The sequence below is a fragment of the Eurytemora carolleeae genome, unplaced genomic scaffold (assembly GCF_000591075.1).
Source record: "Eurytemora carolleeae unplaced genomic scaffold, Eaff_2.0 scaffold1393, whole genome shotgun sequence".
Taxonomy (NCBI): domain Eukaryota; kingdom Metazoa; phylum Arthropoda; class Copepoda; order Calanoida; family Temoridae; genus Eurytemora; species Eurytemora carolleeae.
This window is the reverse complement of record NW_019397279.1, coordinates 12,303-34,231: the sequence shown is the minus strand read 5'-3', so window position 1 is coordinate 34,231 and position 21,929 is coordinate 12,303. Positions and strand designations below refer to the sequence as shown.

The following is a 21,929-nucleotide window of genomic DNA, read 5'->3' as shown; positions in this document are numbered from 1 at the left end:
GTACTAAAATTCAGTTCCGTTATAGTCCTTACAGTGCAGTTCTAGTCTTTACAGACCATTTCTAGTCCTTAGAGCCCAGTTCTAGTTCTTTCAGTCCAATTCTAGTCCGTTCAGTCCAATTCTAGTCCGTAAAGTCCGGTTATAGTCCTTACAGTCCAGTTTTAGTCCTTACAATCTAGTTTTAGTCCTTAAAGTCCAGTTTAATTCTTAAAGTCAAGTTTTAGTTCTTATAGTACATGTTTAGTCCTTACAGCCCATGTAGGTAAAAAAAAAACTCATATGCCTGTATTTAGCGATGGGCAATAGCTAGATTCGTTTTACAGAAACTTTTAATATTTTTAGACTTTTAAAAGGTTTTACGACAATCGGAGAAGGGTCCAACGATTTGAAATTGTATTTTGTAGAAGTTTGCTTTTATCGAACATGCAAATTTGTTATCCTATGGGAAAATATAAGACAAAAACGAACCAAAAACTATCGTTTTAAAAACCCAAAATTTAAAGTGTTAAAATGTTGGAACCTTCTCATAATGTCGTTAAACCTTTTAAAATTTTAAAAAAGTTAAAATTTTCTGTAAAACGAATCTGGCTATTGCCCATCCCTACTTGTACTGCTGGCATATGTTCCTGAACAATATGTTCATCATAGAATAAATTATGTTAGATTCTGTTTATTTTGCTACCATAGGGAAATCAGTAGAGCTAGCCTGTAAACCAAAATAAACTATCCAGGGGTATATAGATTTCTGAAACTAGATAAAAAAATTAAATTTGTCAATATATAGAAAAATAAATAGCAAATTCTAATATGAATTATTTTATGAGTTTAATTTTTGCATTCAATTAACAAAATGTAAACCGTAAAACTCAAAGTGTAATTATGTAATTCATGTGTACACTTTGAGGTTTACAGTTTACACTTGGTTTATTGCATACAAAAGTTAAACTCCTAGAATGATTCATATTGGACTTCGCTGTTTTTTTTTTGGGGGGGGGGGAAGGTTGGGTTGGTAACAAAAATGGCCGGCATATTTGGTCACGAAAAATACTCTAATANACAGTAGACACAAAATATATTACAGGTCTCCTCTCATCAGTTAGATTCTGATAGAACTGTAGACAGTAGACACAAAATATATTACAGGTCTCCTCTCATCAGTTAGATTCTGATAGAACTGTAGACAGTAGACACAAAATATATTACAGGTCTCCTCTCATCAGTTAGATTCTGATAGAACTGTAGACAGTAGACACAAAATATATTACAGATATCTTCTCATCAGTTGGATTCTGATAGAACTGTAGACAGTAGACACAAAATATATTACAGGTCTCCTCTCATCAGTTAGATTCTGATAGAAGTGTGGACAGTAGACAAAAACATATTACAGATATCTTCTCATCAGTTGGATTCTGATAGAACTGTAGACAGTAGACACAAAACATATTACAGGTATCTTCTCATCAGTTGGCTTCTGATAGAACTGTAGACAGTAGACACAAAATATATTACAGGTCTCCTCTCAACGGTTGGATTTCTACTGTTCGCTTCTGATCAGTTAAACACATCGGAAGAATTTTAATTTGAGGCTGGGAATATTTATAGTTTACTAAAACATAATCAAAATTTGTGTGTTGAGATTCAAAGTTCATTCTAAATTTTTTTTAAGGATAAACAAATAGCCCTGAAATATGCGACACATCTTATCCAACAGTTTCATAAAGTTGAGCGCTTATTTACGTATAACATCCTTCATCATATAATTCTCAGCGGCAAAACAAAGTGAAAAGTGATAAAGACGACATTTTAAAAGTTCTTACGATGTATTCATATTAATGAGTTTAACTTTAGATGAAATAAATAGAATTTTTATTAACTTTAAGACAAATTTGAAATGTTCATCAAACTGCTAAAATCAAGAAAAGTATGAAAACTTAAAGATTTTGTAGGGGTAAAATATACTTGCATGATACATTTTCATAGATATATACAATACATGTCATGTTAATATATGCATCGAGAACACACTTATTTGCATTAAGAACAAATAGAAATGTGTCTTATATCATTGTTTTTCTATCTGAAATTGGAATAGAACACATCTCTCACATTTTTCTATTGGATTAATCCACTAGTGTTACATTCTAGAACATTGTAAATCGTTGATGTTACTCTTTAAGAAAAAAAGGGTCTAAAATAAAATTATATTGACAGTCCCATTAGGTTATTTGCATCATTATTGAAAGATAAAAAAGGTTAGTTACCGTCTACAGTAAATTCCTTATCAATTCAATACAAAATTCAGTTCTCCAACCTATTTTCTATACTACAGTGATATCCAGAAAACTCTAAATAGGAAGACGACTTTCTTGTAATACTAAAGTGTATTTGATGCTGTTACAAAGCAAATAGTTGTATTGCACTGTTAACCAGATGACAATGGATTTTTAAAGTATTTGACGACACTTATTATTATTGTTTACACTGCACAATTGATGTGTCTCGTGCTTATTGGACTATTTAAAATCATAACTTGAGTCTAAAAGTCGTCTTCCTATTTCAGAGTTTTCTGGTTATCGCTGTACGTTATGAAGTTAAGTTTGTAAACGCTTTATTTGTTTAATAATTACAGCCAAGTATATTATTAGTGTTATAACATGAATATATATTGTTTAATTGTGTTATTATCTAAACACTATTTTCTATTTTACATTGTTAGTTTGGCAGCCTGTGCAGAATATATTGTCCCCTGCAGTATAACAGTATTCTCCGGTTAGGCTAATTCCACATCCCTGAACATAAACAAGGAAATAGTAAATTATATTCGCTTTTCTTTCAGAATGAGATTAATTAGTTTTTATCTAATATGATATTATTTTATTTTCACAGAATAAATTCGATATTAAAGTTGCTTTCAAGAGTTATATGACCAGTTCTCAAAAGAACTCTTTATTTTATTTTTTTATTTCTTATTTTATTTTTTACTCTTAATTGGATTAAGAATGAGCAAGATATCTTCGTTTTTCTGTTTAGATCTCTTAATTTCCTTCATTGTCTCTGCTGCATGAATCTGCAAGTCACTTTAATGATTTACAGGGAACCATGGTTGAAAATGTTCAAATTTCAGATAGCAAACAAAGATACCTCAATCATTTTACATCAGACAAAGGGTACCAATGTAAGTCTGGCATAAACTCTTCACTTGATTTTACGTGAACAGTCCCTTTAACAAATAGGATTTTAGAATTCTTTACCTTACAGCAATAACATTGTTCGTGGTAGCTTCTGCCTTCACAGGTTATCAGTGAAGTCTTTCTATCAGCACTAAACAATAGTTTACAGTTTCTATCAGCACTAAACAATAGTTTACAGTTTCTATCAGCAGTAAACAATAGTTTACAGTTTCTATCAGCACTAAACAATAGTTTACAGTTTCTATCAGTAGTAAACAATAGTCTACAGTTTCTATTAGCAGTAAAAAATAGTCTACAGTTACTATCACCACTTAACAATTGTTTACAGTTACTATTTTACATTAAGTGTAATATTTCTCTTTAAAATAAATTTAATAAAATGTTATGGTTTGCTGATATCATTTTCCCACTTTAAAACCTTAAATCTTTAGCTTTCTGTAAAGTTAAAAGTAATTCAACTTTCTAGGATATTGTGAGAACAATATCAAATAACTATTGACTAGAGAGACATCTCATTCAATATATATAAATGGTGTAAATACAATATATATAAATTATGTATAAAGAATGTGCAACAATTGAATTTTGAATGGTTTAAGTGTGCAAATGAAAAGAAGGAAACAAAAAGTGCGGGGAACATTTAAACCAGTTTGACGTCAATCAGAAATAAAAAAAATTAAATCAAAGGTTTATTTTGTATTGGATAATAAATCATATTAGACATTTAATGAAAAATTTAGAGTTTAAACTTCTCGGCATTAATTTCGGCGTTAAATTAAAATGAAAATTATACCATGTTTAAACCTAACGTTCTAAATATATATATATATATATATATTTCAGTTTTTAACTTCACATTTTTTATTAAAAAAGAATTATACTAAACATAATGTTTCACGCCTATCATGACGATCCTCAGTAGTTACAATTTCCTGTTCTAGCCGCAGCACTCGGCCCCCTATCCCATTCTAGCCGCAGCACTCGGCCCCCTTTCCCATTCTAGCCGCAGCGCTCGGCCCCCTATCCCATTCTAGCCGCAGCGCTCGGCCCCCTATCCCATTCTAGCCGCAGCGCTCGGCCCCCCCATTGCAGCCTACGGCGCCTCAGAGGACCGTTACCTAACCTTTGAAAGTTGCCGCTTGGGAAATCGCACATTTGGAAAGTTGCCACTTGGGAAAAATCCTTTGGGAAAGTATCTAACACAGATATATCTACATAAAAAAATACTTAATGATTACCTAGAGACTATTCCTTCTCCACATATACAGCATTGTTTTGCCTTGTATCTAGATAAGGAACATATTTAAATTATAACTTATATTTTGGGGGTTTTTGAATAGTAGTTTATTAAAGAGAATGTTTAAAAATCCAGATTATACCAGAATACGTGAAAAAAGGACCAGAACTAAGCTGAACTAATTATCAATTATGCTGTTGGTCATCCGGGGCGATGGACACCAACAGTATGTTTGATAATTTCCACAAAACAAACAAAGTTTTTGCCACAAACTTAAACTTTCTCATTCTAATATCTTTGCAACCAGATGTTGTAGACATTGGATATTTCAATCTAAAAATTCTGTTAGATTGAATATTCTAAGTTTGAAACATCAGACTGCAAAGATATAGGGAGAAAAACAGTTCTGTTTGTGGCAAAACTCAATTTCTTATTAAAAACAAAAACGGGTTTTCTGAATTAACGCTCTGAATATTTTGCAGAAAGTATCAATCATTCTGACCCTCATGAAAACTAAGGATGAAACATTTTCTTGAAACACAAATGAAGTAGCAAATACTACTGTGTTTTTTTTAATTTTATGCAGCATTTACAAAAAGCATTTTTTCAAGAAAATCCAAACTGACCATCGCAAATAGCTATTTGTGGCCGCAAACCCGGTGATAAAAAATTTGTCGATATGGGTATCAAAAGATCAGTCTTGCAAAGCCTAATTCAACGCAGTAAACGGTTTGTATAAATATTTAATGTCGAGAAGAAACAAAAAAACACTATTACTAGCGTTTTTATCACAAAAGGCTATTTGAGATGGTCAATTTTGATTTTAGCCGAAAATGCCTTTTGTAAATGTTTCTTAGAATTAAAAAATACATTTAGTTACTATAACATGAAATTGATTATTCTCAAAGGAATAGAGTCTTTGTCACAAACTCAAATTTTCTAATCTCTATATCTGTGCAATCTGATGGTGCGAACCTTTGATTTGTCAAACTTAGATTATTTAATCTAACAGAATTCATAGTTTGAAATTTCTGAGATCTTCAACATTGGACTGAAAACATATAGGGATTAGAAGATCAGATTATGTGACAAAGACTCAATTCCTTTGTTAAAAATCTTTCACTAGTTGTGACTACTTCAAAAAATAAGTGTTTTAAGTGTTTTTAAATACTTAAACAATTCATTTAAAAATAACTGAACAATTTGTAACGTAAAAAGTAGAATGTTAAGATGATGATCTACCTTGCATAGCAATCTTTGCAGTTCACTACTCTTCCGTCTTGGATAAACGGTATTCCGTCCAGGGGGATATCACACAGAGCACACCTATATTTATATTATTACTGATTCATACTGATGATTGCATCAGGGCGCTTAGCACAAATCTTCTTTTTCAATTTTTAATTGTTGCTCAATCTTTAAGCATTTTCTTGTCGATGAAATAATAATAAAACTATTTTGCAGTTTTACAATTCTGTTTTCGTGAATTTTCAAAATTTTACGAAAATCTAATTTTTTTGAATACAACTTTTTGTAATTCTAATCATCTGTAAACCTTCCCAGAGCCCAAAATTTAAAAGAGTATCGTTGAACGAAACTCCCGAGTTTCCTTTTTGGGGTCTTAACATTTGTGTAGATTATGATTTAAGATATTCGAAAAAAATGGAGAATATAAGCAAACTGAAAAAATAATATTTCAATACAAAAATATTGATATTCACAAAACTGCCTAACCCCATTCGCGAAACCCGGGTTTTACAACACTGGTTTTCATAACGATACACTGTCTTAAGTTTTGGGCTCTAGGGTAACGTGAGGTCCCGCACAAAACTTGGAACAGATCGGTTCTGTTCTGACGTTTTGACGCTTGTTGGATACAAACGTATAGACAAACAGCCAACACAAGCAAAGTATATATATACAGATAAGCTGACATCTTAAAAGACGGTGTTCCATCCAGGGATTTATGACACAGAGCACACATATTAGTATATTGTACATTCTATTCTTAAATCAAATAAGGTCCAACGAAAACCATTTATAAATAAATCTAGAAAATAAATAGCATGTCTTTCAATGTATTGAATCGAAGAAAATCTTCTTCAATCCGGTTCTGACTTCTTTCCATTAATAGATAGATAGATAGATAGATAGATAAATAAATAGATAGACAGATATCATTATCCTTACCTAAAGCACTGAGGATGATATTTTCGATCCAAAGCAGTCAAAATCTAAAAAAAACATATTTTTCATTTTTCAATTATTTTTCAGTTTACTTAACTTTCCTGATCAAGCATTGGAAGTGAGCAGTGAAAACATTTCTCACGGGACCTCTGAACAGTTTAATATTTAAGAAAAAAAAATAAAAATAAAATAATGTTTTGATTACCTTGTAATCCAGTTCACAAATGTTTTTCCCGTCAGCAGTTGTATAAAACTTCCCGCTTAAAGGCTAAACATAATGTATATATCGTATTATGAGAAATATCAGAGGCACTGACACTCCATCAGGAAAATAAAATCAGATTGTTTACATAACTAATCAATGAACATTAGTTTAAACAATGCAACAATGCCATTTTTGAAACTACAATTATTTAACTCCAAATGTTATCTAATTGTTTAATTAATTTTGTCAAAGTCCTCATTTTTAAATATCAAAGGGAGTGACCGGCTATGTAAGGTAGTTGAACTGAGTATGCAGTGCTGTGGAAAACTTCTTTCCGATTCATTTGAGACATAAACTTTTTAAAGATCTGTAAATCCTGAGTTTGAGCGTAAATTCGACGTTCAAAACTCCTACTGGGGTGGATACGTTTTCAGAATTAGTTTTTTAAATTATTAGATAACGACAACGAAAAATAAAGTAAAAATTATACAGTAATCTAATTAGATGGTTAGGAACATATTTCTCAAAAGAAATTTGTCAATAAATCAATGCTAAGATCGATTATTTCGTTTTCATTATTATATTGAGTTTCTTATCTTCTTTGAATTTATTCGCAGATTTCTTTAAATTCTTCAAATGTCGTCTTTTCAATAATAATTCTAATTCGGAAAACGTATCTACCACCCCCAAAGTAGGAGTTTTGAACGTCGAATTTGCGCTCAATCTCAGGATTTACAGATTTTTAAAAAGTTTAAAATGTCTCAAATGAATCCGAAAGAAGTTTTCCACAACACTGCAAACTCAGATCAACTACCTTACATAGCCGGTCACTCCCTTTAAAACAATGATTTTTATTAATGGCAAAATTCTGAAATTTTTCAATAAACAAAATTATCTAATGCTTTAGCGGTTCTACCCGGTAAAAAAAACTTTAACCCTTGTATTAGTAGATGTTGATGAAAATATTTAAATAAAACCTTTTTTTAAATCACGCAACGCCTTTTCAGCGGCTATTGGCACTGCATCAGTATAAATTTTAAGTTTAAAGAAAAAACGAAGGGGTAACTCAGATGTACAGAACCGACCCCCATAGTTGGTTGTTTACATCACGATATTTTTACATATCTAACACTAAGAGTGGTCGTATTTCTGAAGGGAATTTATGGAATTGAGCAAATACAACTCGAGGGATGTCCGGCGGAGTCTCTCAACCTTAAAAGTGTTTTGGAATTTTAAAAAACTCGCATTTTTTGTTTTTTTTCTCACGATGCAATAGTTTGTCTCAACATAAACAAACAACTGAACTGGAATTTACTGGAGTATACAATCTTGTGTTTACAATCATGCATATTAAGTGTCTATCTAACTATCTATACAAATATTCAATTATCTACCACCCCCAAGAAATACGATCACTCTATACTTACAAGTAAACATATCGAGAGGTACACAACCGACCACCCTATTAATTAATTAATTATGTAATAATTAAGGCAAAAACTCCTATTCTCTTTGTGATCGCAATATAGGGGACCTGGAGATTGAGCAGTGCACTCCAGGATCTTATACAGGATAGACGATAGAGCAGAACTCCGTTTATCTAATGGTTAAAATGCAAGGAAAGTTATTTCGGAGGTGTACGCATCTTTTGTACTGCAGCGTACTGTCTCTGGGCGGTAATGCAAACACAAGACGGATGTCACAGCCTGACATGGGATCCATCTTTTACATAAAAAATCAATGAAATGTTCTGGTCATAGAAATCTATTATGTGAATTATCAAAATTTTCAAAATTCAATGCTTTTATCCTCCTCGGATACTAAACGAACACTGATGCGTCTATTCTTGTTTATAAATTCCACCAAGAGAGAGCTGGTTTCAATATGAACGCAGAGTATACGCAGCTACAATTAACTTTCCTTGCATTATAACCTTGCATTTATCCAACTAAGGCCTGGGGACTTTTACTTCATGGACAGCTCTTAAAATGATATATCTTATTATGACTACTAGAGGACTATGGAAGACGCCAGCCTCCTTCCCATCCTTCAACATGAAAATACATCCTCGGAATCCTCAGCATCACTAAGGATATCAGAGGACGCTCTTTGCTCCACAGCTGGATCTATGAACAGAGCGACCAGGACTTCTAGGATATCTAGGACACATAGGAGAGCTAGGACTTCCAGGATCCTGAGAAAGAGCCACTCATTATGGAACAACTCTTCACAGACCTGTTGTGGAGTCAGCAGCAGAACCAGATGATCCTGAGTACGGAGACGCCGCTCATTGCAGATCAGCTCTGTACGCATCTGTGGTAACAATAACTACAGGATACATAGGATAACTAAGACTTCCAAGTCACATACGAAACTAAAGGAATAGCTCTAGGAGAAGCTCGAACTGTAAGTGCACGGCTAACATAGCAGGGATTCTATTAAAACATGAATAAACGTTACAAATGTATTTAATAAATAAACTATGAATCTTATCAATCCCAATTCATTTATACTCTGAGAGATATGTATAAAGAGGTTATTAAACTAGAGTACGGGGACCTAGAGTGAAGTATTTGCATAAACCCTAAACCATGGGTGGAATTGATTGATCTAGAAAATCTCTAGGATTTACATCTGGAATTGTATTGGATAGAAGACTTTAATCATTACAATTATTAGGGTGGTCGGTTGTGTACAGCTGAGGTAAGTTTTACCTCTTCTTTTCTTTTCTCTATGGTTTTAAGAAAAAAAAGATGCAAGGATTAGAATATTTTGTTGCAAACAGATTAAAAGATTAAATATAAATCTAAATACATAAAACTTTAAATGTTTTTAATAATAAAAAATCAAATATGCAGTGTATATTTTATCTAATGCCATCAGTTTGGTTTGAATTGAAAACTGAGAAGTTAAATGCTGTTTTACAAATTTTAGGTTCTGTCACTTTAACAATAAAAATGGGTCTGATACATTTAGAAAAAAACGTAGAGCTTTCTATAAGTGCAAAAGAGAGAACCCAGGTTTTTATGGGCCGTGGCTAGGGTTTCCAGCGAACGAAACGTTTCGCGAAGAAATGCGAAAATTTTCGGTCGCATTTCGCAAAGGTTTTCGCGAAAATAAGAAAGCGAAAACGAAGCGAAATTTGGCAAAAAAAAATTCGCAAGAATTTTGCGAAGATGCTAAATGCGAAAATATTTTCCCGAAATGCGAAAATTGCGAAAATATTTTCGCGAAAATTTTGTAAAAACCATGAGTTTTATAGGTGCAAAAATTAATTGCTCAAAGAACTTGTGGAATTCTCTACTCTGATAGCTAAATATTTAATGGAAACCCTAGTCGTGACCCAGGTTTTCAAGGCCAACTCATTCTTTAGAAATGATGGTCAGCTTGCAAGGGTGAAGGGAGGTTTAAAACATTGCCAAAAGTACCACGGAAAAATGGCAAAAATTGAAATATTTTAGCTTTCGTCGCACGTCAACATGTAAAACATGAAATTACGTAGATTCTCCCTTTTAACACTCGATCATAAAACTATCAGTTGCTTTGTATTGGCAATAGTACTTTCCTTCCTAGTTCAATACATTCCGCTTTTTCTTAACAATATGCGGTCATGTTTGTTATTTAGTTTGTAATTAAAAAGTTTAGTTCTTGTTATTGTTTACCTGAGAACACTCAGAACAAGTAAAACAGGAAATATGATAATTTCTTCCATTGGTTTGTATTCCTCCTGTATATTCATATATTTATTTTAAAAGAATTGTTTGTATTCCTACTGTATATTCATATATTTACTTTGAAGGAATTGTTTGTATTCCTCCTATATATTCATATATTTACTTTAAAGGAATTGTTTGTATTCCTCCTGTATATTCATATATTTACTTTAAAGGAATTGTTTGTATTCCTCCTGTATATTCATATATTTATTTTAAAGGAATTGTTTGTATTCCTTCTGTATATTCATATACTTATTTTAAAGGAATTGTTTGCATTCCTCCTGTATATTCATATATTTATTTTAAAGGAATTGTTTGTATTCCTCATGTATATTCATATATTTATTTTAAAGGAATTGATTGTATTCCTTCTGTACGTATATTCATATATTTATTTTAAAGGAATTGTTTGTATTCCTCCTGTACGTATATTCATATATTTGTTTAAAGGAATTATTTGTATTCCTTTTGTATATTCATATATTTACTTCAAAGGAATTGATTGTATTCCTCTTGTATATTCATATATTTATTTTAAAGGAATTGTTTGTATTCCACCTGTATATTCATATATTTATTTTAAAGGAATTATTTGTATTCCTCCTGTATATTCATATATTTACTTTAAAGGAATTGTTTGTATTTCTCTTGTATATTCATATATTTACTTTAAAGGAATTTTTTGTATTCCTCCTGTAACTTCATATATTTATTTTAAAGGAATTGTTTGTATTCCTCTTGTATATTCATATATTTACTTTAAAGGAATTATTTGTATTCCTCCTGTATATTCATATATTTATATTAAAGGAATTGTTTGTATTCCTCCTGTATATTCATATATTTATTCTAAAGGAATTGTCTGTATTCCTCCTGTATATTCATAAATTTATATTAAAGGAATTGTTTGTATTCCTCCTGTATATTCATATATTTATTTCAAAGGAATTATTTGTATTCCTCCTGTATATTCATATATTTATATTAAAGGAATTGTTTGTATTCCTCCTGTATATTCATATATTTATTCTAAAGGAATTGTCTGTATTCCTCCTGTATATTCATATATTTATATTAAAAGAATTGTTTGTATTCCTTCTGTAAAATCATATATTTATTTTAAAGGAATTATTTGTATTCCTTCTGTATATTCATATATTTATTTTAAAGTAATTGTTTGTATTCCTCCTGTATATTCATACATTCAGTTAAAAGGAATTGTTTGTTTTCCTCCTGTATATTCATATATTTATTCTAAAGTAATTGTTTGTATTCCTCCTGTATATTCATATATTTATTCCAAAGGAATTGTTTGTATTCCTCCTGTAAAATCATATATTTATTTTAAAGTAATTGTTTGTATTCCTCCTGTATATTCATATATTTATTCTAAAGGAATTGTTTGTATTCCTCCTGTATATTCATATATTTATTCCAAAGGAATTGTTTGTATTCCTCCTGTAAAATCATATATTTATTTAAGTAATTGTTTGTATTCCTCCTGTATATTCATATATTTATTCTAAAGGAATTGTCTGTATTCCTCCTGTATATTCATATATTTATATTAAAGGAATTGTTTGTATTCCTCCTGTAAAATCATATATTTATTTTAAAGGAATGGTTTGTATTCCTCCTGTATATTCATATATTTATTCTAAAGGAATTGTTTGTATTCCTCCTGTATATTCATATATGTATTTTAAAGGAATTGTTTGTATTCCTCCTGTATATTCATATATTTATTCTAAAGGAATTGTTTGTATTCCTCTTGTATATTCATATATTTATTCTAAAGGAATTATTTGTATTCCTCCTGTATATTCATATATGTACTTTAAAGGAATTGTTTGTATTCCTCTTGTATATTCATATATTCAATTAAAAGGAATGGTTTGTTTTCCTCCTTCATATTCATACATTCAATTAAAAGGAATTGTTTGTATTTCTCCTGTATATTCATATATTCAATTAAAAGGAATGGTGTGTATGCCTCCTTTTTATTCATACATTCAATTAAAAGGAATGGTTTGTATTTCTCCTTTTTATTCATACATTCAATTAAAAGGAATGGTTTGTATACCTCCTTTTTATTCATACATTCAATTAAAAGGAATTGTTTGTATTCTTCCTGTATATTCATACATTCAATTAAAAGGAATTGTTTGTATTCTTCCTTTAAATTCATACATTCAATTAAAAGGAATTGTTTGTATTCCTCCTGTATTATGGAATTATTTTTTTGCGAAGACTCAACTCCTTTTTATGTTGGTACTTGTATTTATAAATATATTTTCCTTCGGTTATAAAATCTTGACAGATTGAACACTTATCCAGGGAAACCTAGAACAGTTTAGAATTAGACTCTAAGTGTCTTTATGATATGATGCCCCCACAAAAAGTTGGGGCCCATACAAATACGCAATAAAAATTCTATTGACAATAGTAGTGCAAGCTAAAACTTATTCAAATGATTTCGCCGTATATATTACCCTCTTCCTAGGAAACAAGGCATGAAATGAACCTTTTACAAAATCAACCCCTTTGAAAATTAATTAACTGTGAATTTATTTTGTGCGAGGAAAATCTGCATAAAGGGATCGTCTGGCTAGACGTAGTTACACTCCCTGTAAGAGAAATTGCCAGTGATAATTAATTGAAAAAATGGTATAAAAAGATTTTTTGAAATGGATAAAAAAGAAATATACCGTTTAATGAAATGGATGAAAAAAGATATATACCGTTTTATGAAATAAGGATAAATAGATATATACCGTTTAATGAAATGGATGAAAAAAGATATATCCCGTTTTATGAAATGGATTAAAAAAGATTTATACCGTTTCATGAAATGGATTAAAAAGATATATACCGTTTCATGAAATGGATAAATAGATATATACCGTTTTATGAAATGGATAACACAAAGGTATATCGTTTCATGAAATGGATAAATAGATATATACCGTTTAATTAAATGGATGAAAAAAGATATATACCGTTTTATGAAATAAATAAAAAAGATATATACCGTTTTATGAAATGAATAAAAGAGATATATACCGTTTTTGAAATGGATAAAAAAGATATATCCCGTTTTATGAAATAAATAAAAAAGATGTATACCGTTTCATGAAATGGATAAATAGATATATACCGTTTAATGAAATGGATGATAAAAGATATATCCCGTTTTATGAAATAAATAAAAAAGATATATACCGTTTCATGAAATAGATAAATAGATATATACCGTTTTATGAAATGGATAAATAGATATATACCGTTTTATGAAATGGATTAAAGAGATATATACCGTTTTATGAAATGGATTAAAGAGATATGTACCGTTTTATGAAATTCACAATAGAAAAAGTTGTCCACTACAAAATATTTGCCGGCGAGCCTAAAAACAATAAAAACAAATTAACAATAACGCTCGCACGATTGCCTCAACTCAGTAAAGGTTTTACAATTGCTAAATTGTAATTAGGGTCTCCATCGCTAACTATCTCGCAAATTTTTCAAAATTACGTGCAGTTCATTAGTTTTGTATTTTCATGCTGCACAAGCAAAACTGCAAACACATTAACTTTTTTTTTGCACAATTTTTGCCTAAATTTGGAGGCCATGGTAACCTAGAGAAGCTAGATCGAAGTTACGTACTGTTTGACATATCAGAGCTTTACACCATCAGGTATCAAACATATTGTGTAATTAGAAAACTACATTCTAATTAAAACAAATGTTTAGTTTCTTAAATAATGGATAAACCCAGAAAAAAAATCAGTGCAAAAAAAATTTAATTTTGAGAAAGGATTCTATGTATGATGAAATTTGTAAACGTTATATTGTCTATGTAGAATCCTCCATACATAATAGGGTTCATTTTTTTCCGATTCAAATCAAATACGGAAAGTCTTTTGTTATTACACTGCCTCAAGTCTGATAATAGAATTTAAATTGTTTTATCAAAATTTGTCCTCAGCACTTAATAATATTCCGGCCAAACCTGAATCGGCATTTTCGGCTTTAAAATGATTCGGAATGAACGTGAACCCTATTCTGTATGAACTGTAAAGAAAATACAGAGCTTAAATTAAAGAAGTAGACCTAGGAAAGGAGAAAAGGAAAGATTAATGGAATACATTCATTTCCATTTGTAAAAAGAGAGAGCTCAGTTTTAAAATAATTGTTCAATTTATTAGTGTTGTTAAATTAGTGCACTCGGGGTTTAAAGTACGTGAATTAATCATAAGAATAAATGCTTATTATCAAACAGTATTTAGCATGAAGATAATTTAAAAAAGAATAATTAATTTTGTAATATTTACTAGTAATCAATACGTTCCTGCCATGTTTGTGCAAAACAAAATTTTGAATGAAAAACATTGTAAATATGGTTTTAAATCTGAATAAAATGGTAAAATCAAAAGTTTGAAGATTTATCTAAGAGTTGGAACAAGTTCAAGATATCACACTTATGCTAAATACTACAGAAGTGTAAAGATTTTAGTGTTTCTTTTTACTATTCAAATTTGAACTTCTGTTCTAAGGATTGGGGGAAAATGTAAACAGAAAAGAGAAGAAATAATAAACAAGTACTGTTTATAACTGACAGAGTAGAGGTAGAGTTGTTACTTTTTGCGTTTTAAATGTGAATCTTCATGAAGCAGAAATTTTTTTTTAATTGTATAAAATCAATAATCGAACACTTATAGCTTCTATTTTAATATTTATTCAATCCGAAATATTATTGATAAAAAACATCTGAAACGAATAAACGGAAATACAGCGAGGTAAAGGTCTGTTACAGATATTTTATGTTAAATACGTTTCACAGCCCCTTGATTTTTTTTATTTTGATCTCATCAAAATTCACGATAGTTCCCTTTGAACAAATATGTATTAAAGAACCTGATGTTACAGTGCTTGCACGTAAAACAATCCTCATGAAATTTCTTTTCTCCTAAAGAAAATAATTGGTTAAGGTGACAATCGTTGAAATCTCATGTGACCCTCCATTAAAAGAGAAGTATGTCCGATTTACATCAGTACCCTTTGAACTTCTATTTGACAATTTAAGTGTTTAATTTTGATAACTTCCTCCTGTTGTTTCTGCAAGAGATATGCGCAAGTCACTTTTGTAGGAAAACCCCAATTGAATTTTTAAAGAGACAAACATGGATACCTCTTTCATTTATGATTTAAGGATACTGTAGTAAATCAGACAGAGAGATTCATTCTAAATTGCGCCTACAGTCCCTTTAAAGATGGATAAAAAACAAGATTGATTCATTTGTAATACGAGATTTTACATAATTTTTCATTCTTTACCCACATATCTTCCTCCCGCCGTTTATTAAAGATGAAGAGGCCCGGGGTGGAAAGATAACGAATTTATATATATTTGTAATTGTAGACCGCAGATACCATTTCCCATATATATTTATACTCATGGTGAAAACTGTTATTCTAATGAGGGGGGGGGGGGGACAAAAATCAAGTCTTGAGGAAACGCTGTGGAAAGGACCGGTCGAGCACAGAACATTAACAGTGTTGTGTGTCTCTATTTTTAAATGAACTTATTTTCGGTAATATTTGAGACATTTAGTAAATGCAATCCGGTCTTTTCATAAACAGAGATAGCTTATGTACGCAAAATTAACCAGAATTGTATACAGTCCGTAATCTCACACTTCTAGGGGTCAAAGTGTACTTCAATGACAAGCGTGGTAGATTGGTGTTTTAATGGATTTAATGATTATAATATATTACTAATGATTCCATTTTTGTTTAGTATATTGAATTGAATATATATTTAAGGTCATACAACTATTTTACGTTCATGAGATATTTTAAATTTTTTCATACGGGACAAGGGTGGTTTCAGGATTTAAGAATTTCACCCCACCCTAAGTTGCATTACTAGAATACTGCAATTTTCAACCCCCCCCCCCCCCCCCCCCCCCACCTGGGCACCCTATTTTGGAAGTAAAAGTTTTAAATTGAACATCAAATTTCCTTCACCAACCCCCGGTCCTCTCAAGGTTTTGACCTTAAAAAGACCAAATTACCATAATATACTTCCAGGATCGAGGGGGGCCGAGGGGGGGGGGGGGTTCTATTTGTCCGCAATATTTTTATTATTTCCGTGCCAAAAATATATAAGAAACGTGGTAAGAATGGATTGGATGTGTTTTAAATTTTTTATTTCAATATTATCTTAATACTTTCTATATCATTTCATAATTTGAAGTGGTGAAATAAAAACAATTATGGAAAAAGTAAATGTTTGATTTCAAGTCCTTTAGAACTGTTAAGCCCAGTAATCATCTGCTAAAATGTTTTGGGTTTACTTAAGGCCCATTTTAGATATTGCATGCCTGGAGAAGCCTAGAATTACCTGCTAGCACGGATTGGTTTAAAATCTTCCTGTTGCACTTGAAGCAAGAACCTTAAAAAGTTTTTGATTAAAGGGAATTTACGCATACTTTCAAGTTTACCTTCATTTTCATAGTGGCATGTTCGATTGATGCAAGTCTTTAAAGGGACTGTAAAGGAAAAATTAAAGGGGGTATAAAGGATAAAATCTGAAAATCACAGGCGTTGAACGATATCTATAAGACATCTATCTGATGTTCCTGTCACAAGAAATGGATATAAAACTGTGTCAAATATATACGAAAATTCATTTCCGTCTGTATCACGTGATCAGTATACTACACTGCAATTCTGGTGACGTAATATGGACTATACGGGCTATACGCAATAATATTATCAATTATATCTATTAAAAATGCAAAAAAAAATAAAAATTATAATAGAAGCAAACCTGAGATTCTTAGGCTCCTGTGGGATATAATCGTTTTCAGATTGGATGCGTATTTACTGAATATGATCTGTTTTAACCTACTATTTTGTACATATGAATTTTCGTATAATTTTGATAAGGTTTTATATCAATTTCTCGTGACAGGAACATAAGATACATGTCTTATAGGTATCACTTTAGTTTCAGTACAAGTAAATATTTCCATTTACAGATTGAAGGATTCATAATTCTAATTGGATAATGAGATAGATAGAAAGATAGATGTTACCGCCATGCAATTTCTATTGATTCAGAATAGACACCAGACACATGACTGAACCCTGATTGGATCAGGCGCTGATGGAATCGGCAAACAAATGTGGGTCGCAGAAATATTTTCATTCAAAGTTTTAAAATTTGCGTTGGACTAAGAATGTTTGGGATTCTCGAGAAATAAGTAAAGTTAACTGTACTCAATTCACAATGTATGCTAGCGCACAGTCTTCCGCAGTTTTCCAGTAAATTGAACACCATTATAGAGATAAACATAGGGATATCTGTGTCGATGATCGGGAAAAGGTTTAAGGGGTACAGATGTGAATCTGGCATACCCATCTATAAAGAATGGGTTACTGAAGATTACGCCTACGGTACGGTCCCTTAAAGCAAGAATATTAAACTGTTTGGAAAATTTATATTAAAAAATTCTGGAATTAAATAAAAAAAATCTGAAAATTGGCAAAAAAAATGGCATTAATCCAAACTTTAGATATAAAAAAATTCAGTTTTAAAATACTAAATCACAGCTAACATAGATAAATGACGTCTTCCGCAGAATTGGGTTTTATATTTGAGAATTTTGAAATATGAAATTCAAGTCTTAGACACCATTAGGTTTCTTGTCATTAGTCAAACTTTCACCAGTCAAGAGAAACCCACATATATATACAAATGTCATATCTAGGGGTATAAAGCTTAATAACAGCCCTTTAGAGATGACAGAAAGGAATAAATGCTGGATATATATTTAGTAACCCTAAAGCGTATCATGTAGAGCCGAACTTAATAAGAATGGACACGAAATTGAAAATGATGTAAAGCTTTGTATAACTTAAAATAGAGCTCCAACCAGTATTTCTCTTATATTACGGTACAGTAATTAACCTGTATAAAGAATAAAATTTGCCTTTTTTTAAATTAGAAATATTGCAAAGGAATGTGTAGTTTTAACTTGTGTAACTTTGTATACAGTGCCTAGAATTAGTCAAACTTTTAAATAACAAAACGATATTTTCAATCATTTAATAGTTATACTCTTCTCTTCACTCGAGCTAGATTAATAGAGAATGCCGCATATCATATTTACTTCACTTCTTCACGTACTCTTAGCATTAGACGTATTCACTGTTCAACCCAGAGAGATCTATTAAAGGCTAGAACATGCAATATTTTAGAGCCCAAAACTTAGACAGGGTATCGTTATGAAAACCAGTTAACCAGGGTTTCACAAATGGGGTTATGCAGTTTTGTGGATATCAATATTTTTGTTATGAAATATTATTTTATTTATTTTCTTCATATTCTTAATTTTCTCGAATCTCTTAAATCAAAATCTACACAAATGTTACGACCCCAAAAAAGGAAATATTTAGATATTTAAATAATTTGTTTAATGTTTTAATTTTAAAGTTTGAGTATTCTTGCTGTAGATAGAAGTACAATTAGTAGCAATAGAATCCAAATTTTATTCGGTTTCAACCCCCTTTATTTTTTCGCGAACACTTTCCTTAAAAAAGACGACGTTTCCTGGTTTTTATAAAGTAAATTAAACTTCATTATTTCTAAACATATTTCTGCAGTTATTCATGGGTTTTGTTTTGTGCAAGCTTGTACTTGTTGACGAATTTGTTATGGGCCAATTTAGATTAAATAAATTTTGGTTTGTTTGGTTCAACCGTTTCTATACTATTCAGGACAAAAATGCAAACATGCGCCCAGGCATATTTTCTATATCTTGTAGATATCAAAAACCCTAAAAATAGAATTTTATGTATATTGCATAGAGATTAGAATATATAGAGAGGAATTTACTAGAAAAAAGTGTAAAACGGCCATTTTGTTGTACTGTTTCCATACTGCAGGTGAACTTCACATATTTATGCTATATAACCTGTTGGGCCCTGGAATATCATTTTATGAAAAATCTAAAATTGTTGTTAAAAGAAAGCCAAATTATGAAAAAGGCTGGTTTCATAATTGACCAATGATCATTTCACATAGACTTTATGCCTTCCACTTTACAAACGATGATTTTCCGTTCTAACTATATAAATCAAATGATGTTTTTATTCACCTAATTCATTATAAAGTTTATTTAACAGTTTAAAAAATTCGAAATTGAAATGGATAGTCTAGGGAACATACTGTATTAATGTGCTCTACTGCACATAATTTGTGAACATTTACATGATTTGTACACTTTGAACTCCCTTTCAGGCTGAAAGGGACTGAAAAAATTCATACCGTGAGATTCTTTTAATTCCTCTCTATATATTCTATTCTCTATGGTATATTGTGATATACATTTATTTATAGTATTGAAAATGGAATTTATTCTCAAGTACAAACATTTGACTCAATAATTTTTCTTGTTAAATATGATGAAGTAGGTTGTTGTACTGGTTTGATTGAGTTTAACTATGTAATATTAGTATCATGTTTATATACGTTTTCCTGCCGTACTACCTACCAAATTGAAAAAATACTAAAGTGGAACAGACTAAGGAAACGACGACAGGTTGGGCCATAAGGTCCCCCCCTCTAACACAAAGCCATTTATCATGAAAGTAAACTAATTAGATGTTTAGGAACACATTTCTTAAAAGAAATATGTCAAGAAATCGAAGTTAGAATTAATTATTTCCTTTTTCATCATTATATTGAATGTCTTATTTTCTATGAATTTGTTAGCAGATTTGTTCAAATTCTTCAAATGTCGTCTTTTTTAATAAAAATTCCAAAAAATCTGAAGAAAATCTTTGTGATTAAAGAGAGATTATAGAAACTAATAATTGAATAAGATTACTTATTTTCGATGATAAGAGTCAATTTTTATTTTCTCAACCTGTTCCTAAACAACTAATTAGTTTACTGTAGAACTTTGTTCACATTTTTTGTCGCTGTTATTTCATAATTTAAAAAAAAAACAATTCTGAAAATGTATTCACCCAAAAGTACGATTTTTAACGTCGACTTTGCGCTCAAACTCAGGATTTACAGATCTTTAAAAAGTTTTTAATGTCTCAAATGAATCCTAAAGAATTTGTCCATATCACTGCATACTCAGTTTAACTACCTTACATAGCTGGTCTGTCCCTTTAATTTGATAAATTAACATTAGCTCCGACTAACTGATGGTTAATCTCTATTTTTAATATCAAAAGTATAAGATGATAAAGCATGAAGCATGTTGAGAACGCAAATAGTTACAAAACACGATATTCTAGAATATTTCAATCATTAATAATTTTTTTCCATTTGCGTTATTTCCTGGTTAAAGGGACTGCTGACGATATTTCAAGAAAGGTTTGGAAGAACTTTGAAATTATTTCTATATTCCTTAGAAAGGAATATTGTAAAACTATAACTGAAAAAAAATACGATCCGTTTATCCTGTAATACGGACTCGGCTTTTAAGAAACAATAATTTCGGGGGGGAAAATAAACAATACATAGTTGGAATAGGTACGGTTAGATCAACTCAAAGAACAATTATCATCTGATAATTGCTCGATATTACTAGCTGCAGCTTCAGTAAATATAAAAAATCTTTTCATTCAAATGTTGTCTTATTTTAACATTTTTTAAAAAAAGTTTTAGAATATATTTTAACTTTCCTTTTGCCCACCTGTAGGGGTTAGATAAGATTAAATGCCGTCTACTATCTAGTATATCCCAACTCCGAAGCAATAAATAAAAAGGGAGAAACAGAAATTTTGTAGATATCATTTTTTAGGTAATTTTTTTTCTTGTAGTTGTTGATTTATTATTTCCTTTTTTCAGTTTCTTGAAATAAAATCTACAGAAATGTAGAGACCCCGAAAAAGAAAACTCCCAGCCGGATATTTTAAACTGTTAAATAAAACTACCCGAGTATGGGGTTTATATCCATGTGTGTAGATTCTGATTGTGTATGGACGCTACGTTCTTCTCTATGAGTCGTGTTTTATCATTTTCTCCTTTTAAACGCAGATAGAAGTAAGATCAGTATTAGCGATCACCATCGAATTTATTTCGACGTAGGCCTATAGCCCTTTTCATTTTTCGCGAACACTCCCTTTAAGTTAAGTAACAATATATACAAATATATACCTAGGACCTCCCTCTCCTCATCCTCCTCCTCCTCCTCCTGGAACCCATTCATGCTGTTCACCATGTTCATGGTTAACTTCTCCAGATCATTCTCTAGCTCAGTATCAATCTAAAATTATCATCAGCATCAATAAAGAGACTGATTAGTGGTAGTAAACATACAATTCTAATTAACGTGATACTTTATCAATATGTATGACCACTT

The 21,929-nt window shown here is 30.8% G+C and overlaps 1 protein-coding gene across 3 annotated transcripts in view; it reads right to left on the bottom strand.

The window, feature by feature from the left end:
• Nucleotides 1-2,594: 2,594 nt before the first annotated feature.
• The window catches only part of LOC111713225 (thyroid receptor-interacting protein 6), a 29,106-nt gene continuing 9,771 nt past the window's right edge, over nt 2,595-21,929 (bottom strand). For all 3 annotated transcript variants that reach the window (XM_023488048.1, XM_023488050.1, XM_023488049.1), the window contains exons 10-22: nt 21,725-21,833; nt 16,946-16,996; nt 15,457-15,508; nt 13,888-13,945; nt 12,837-12,882; nt 10,486-10,550; nt 6,824-6,886; nt 6,720-6,767; nt 6,622-6,665; nt 5,674-5,757; nt 4,433-4,480; nt 3,255-3,324; nt 2,595-2,792 (exon numbers count right to left, since the gene is read on the bottom strand). In XM_023488048.1, the coding sequence (XP_023343816.1) occupies nt 2,703-2,792; nt 3,255-3,324; nt 4,433-4,480; nt 5,674-5,757; nt 6,622-6,665; nt 6,720-6,767; nt 6,824-6,886; nt 10,486-10,550; nt 12,837-12,882; nt 13,888-13,945; nt 15,457-15,508; nt 16,946-16,996; nt 21,725-21,833 (828 nt within the window). In that variant the 3' untranslated portion in view covers nt 2,595-2,702. The remainder of the gene's footprint in view (nt 2,793-3,254; nt 3,325-4,432; nt 4,481-5,673; nt 5,758-6,621; nt 6,666-6,719; nt 6,768-6,823; nt 6,887-10,485; nt 10,551-12,836; nt 12,883-13,887; nt 13,946-15,456; nt 15,509-16,945; nt 16,997-21,724; nt 21,834-21,929) is intronic.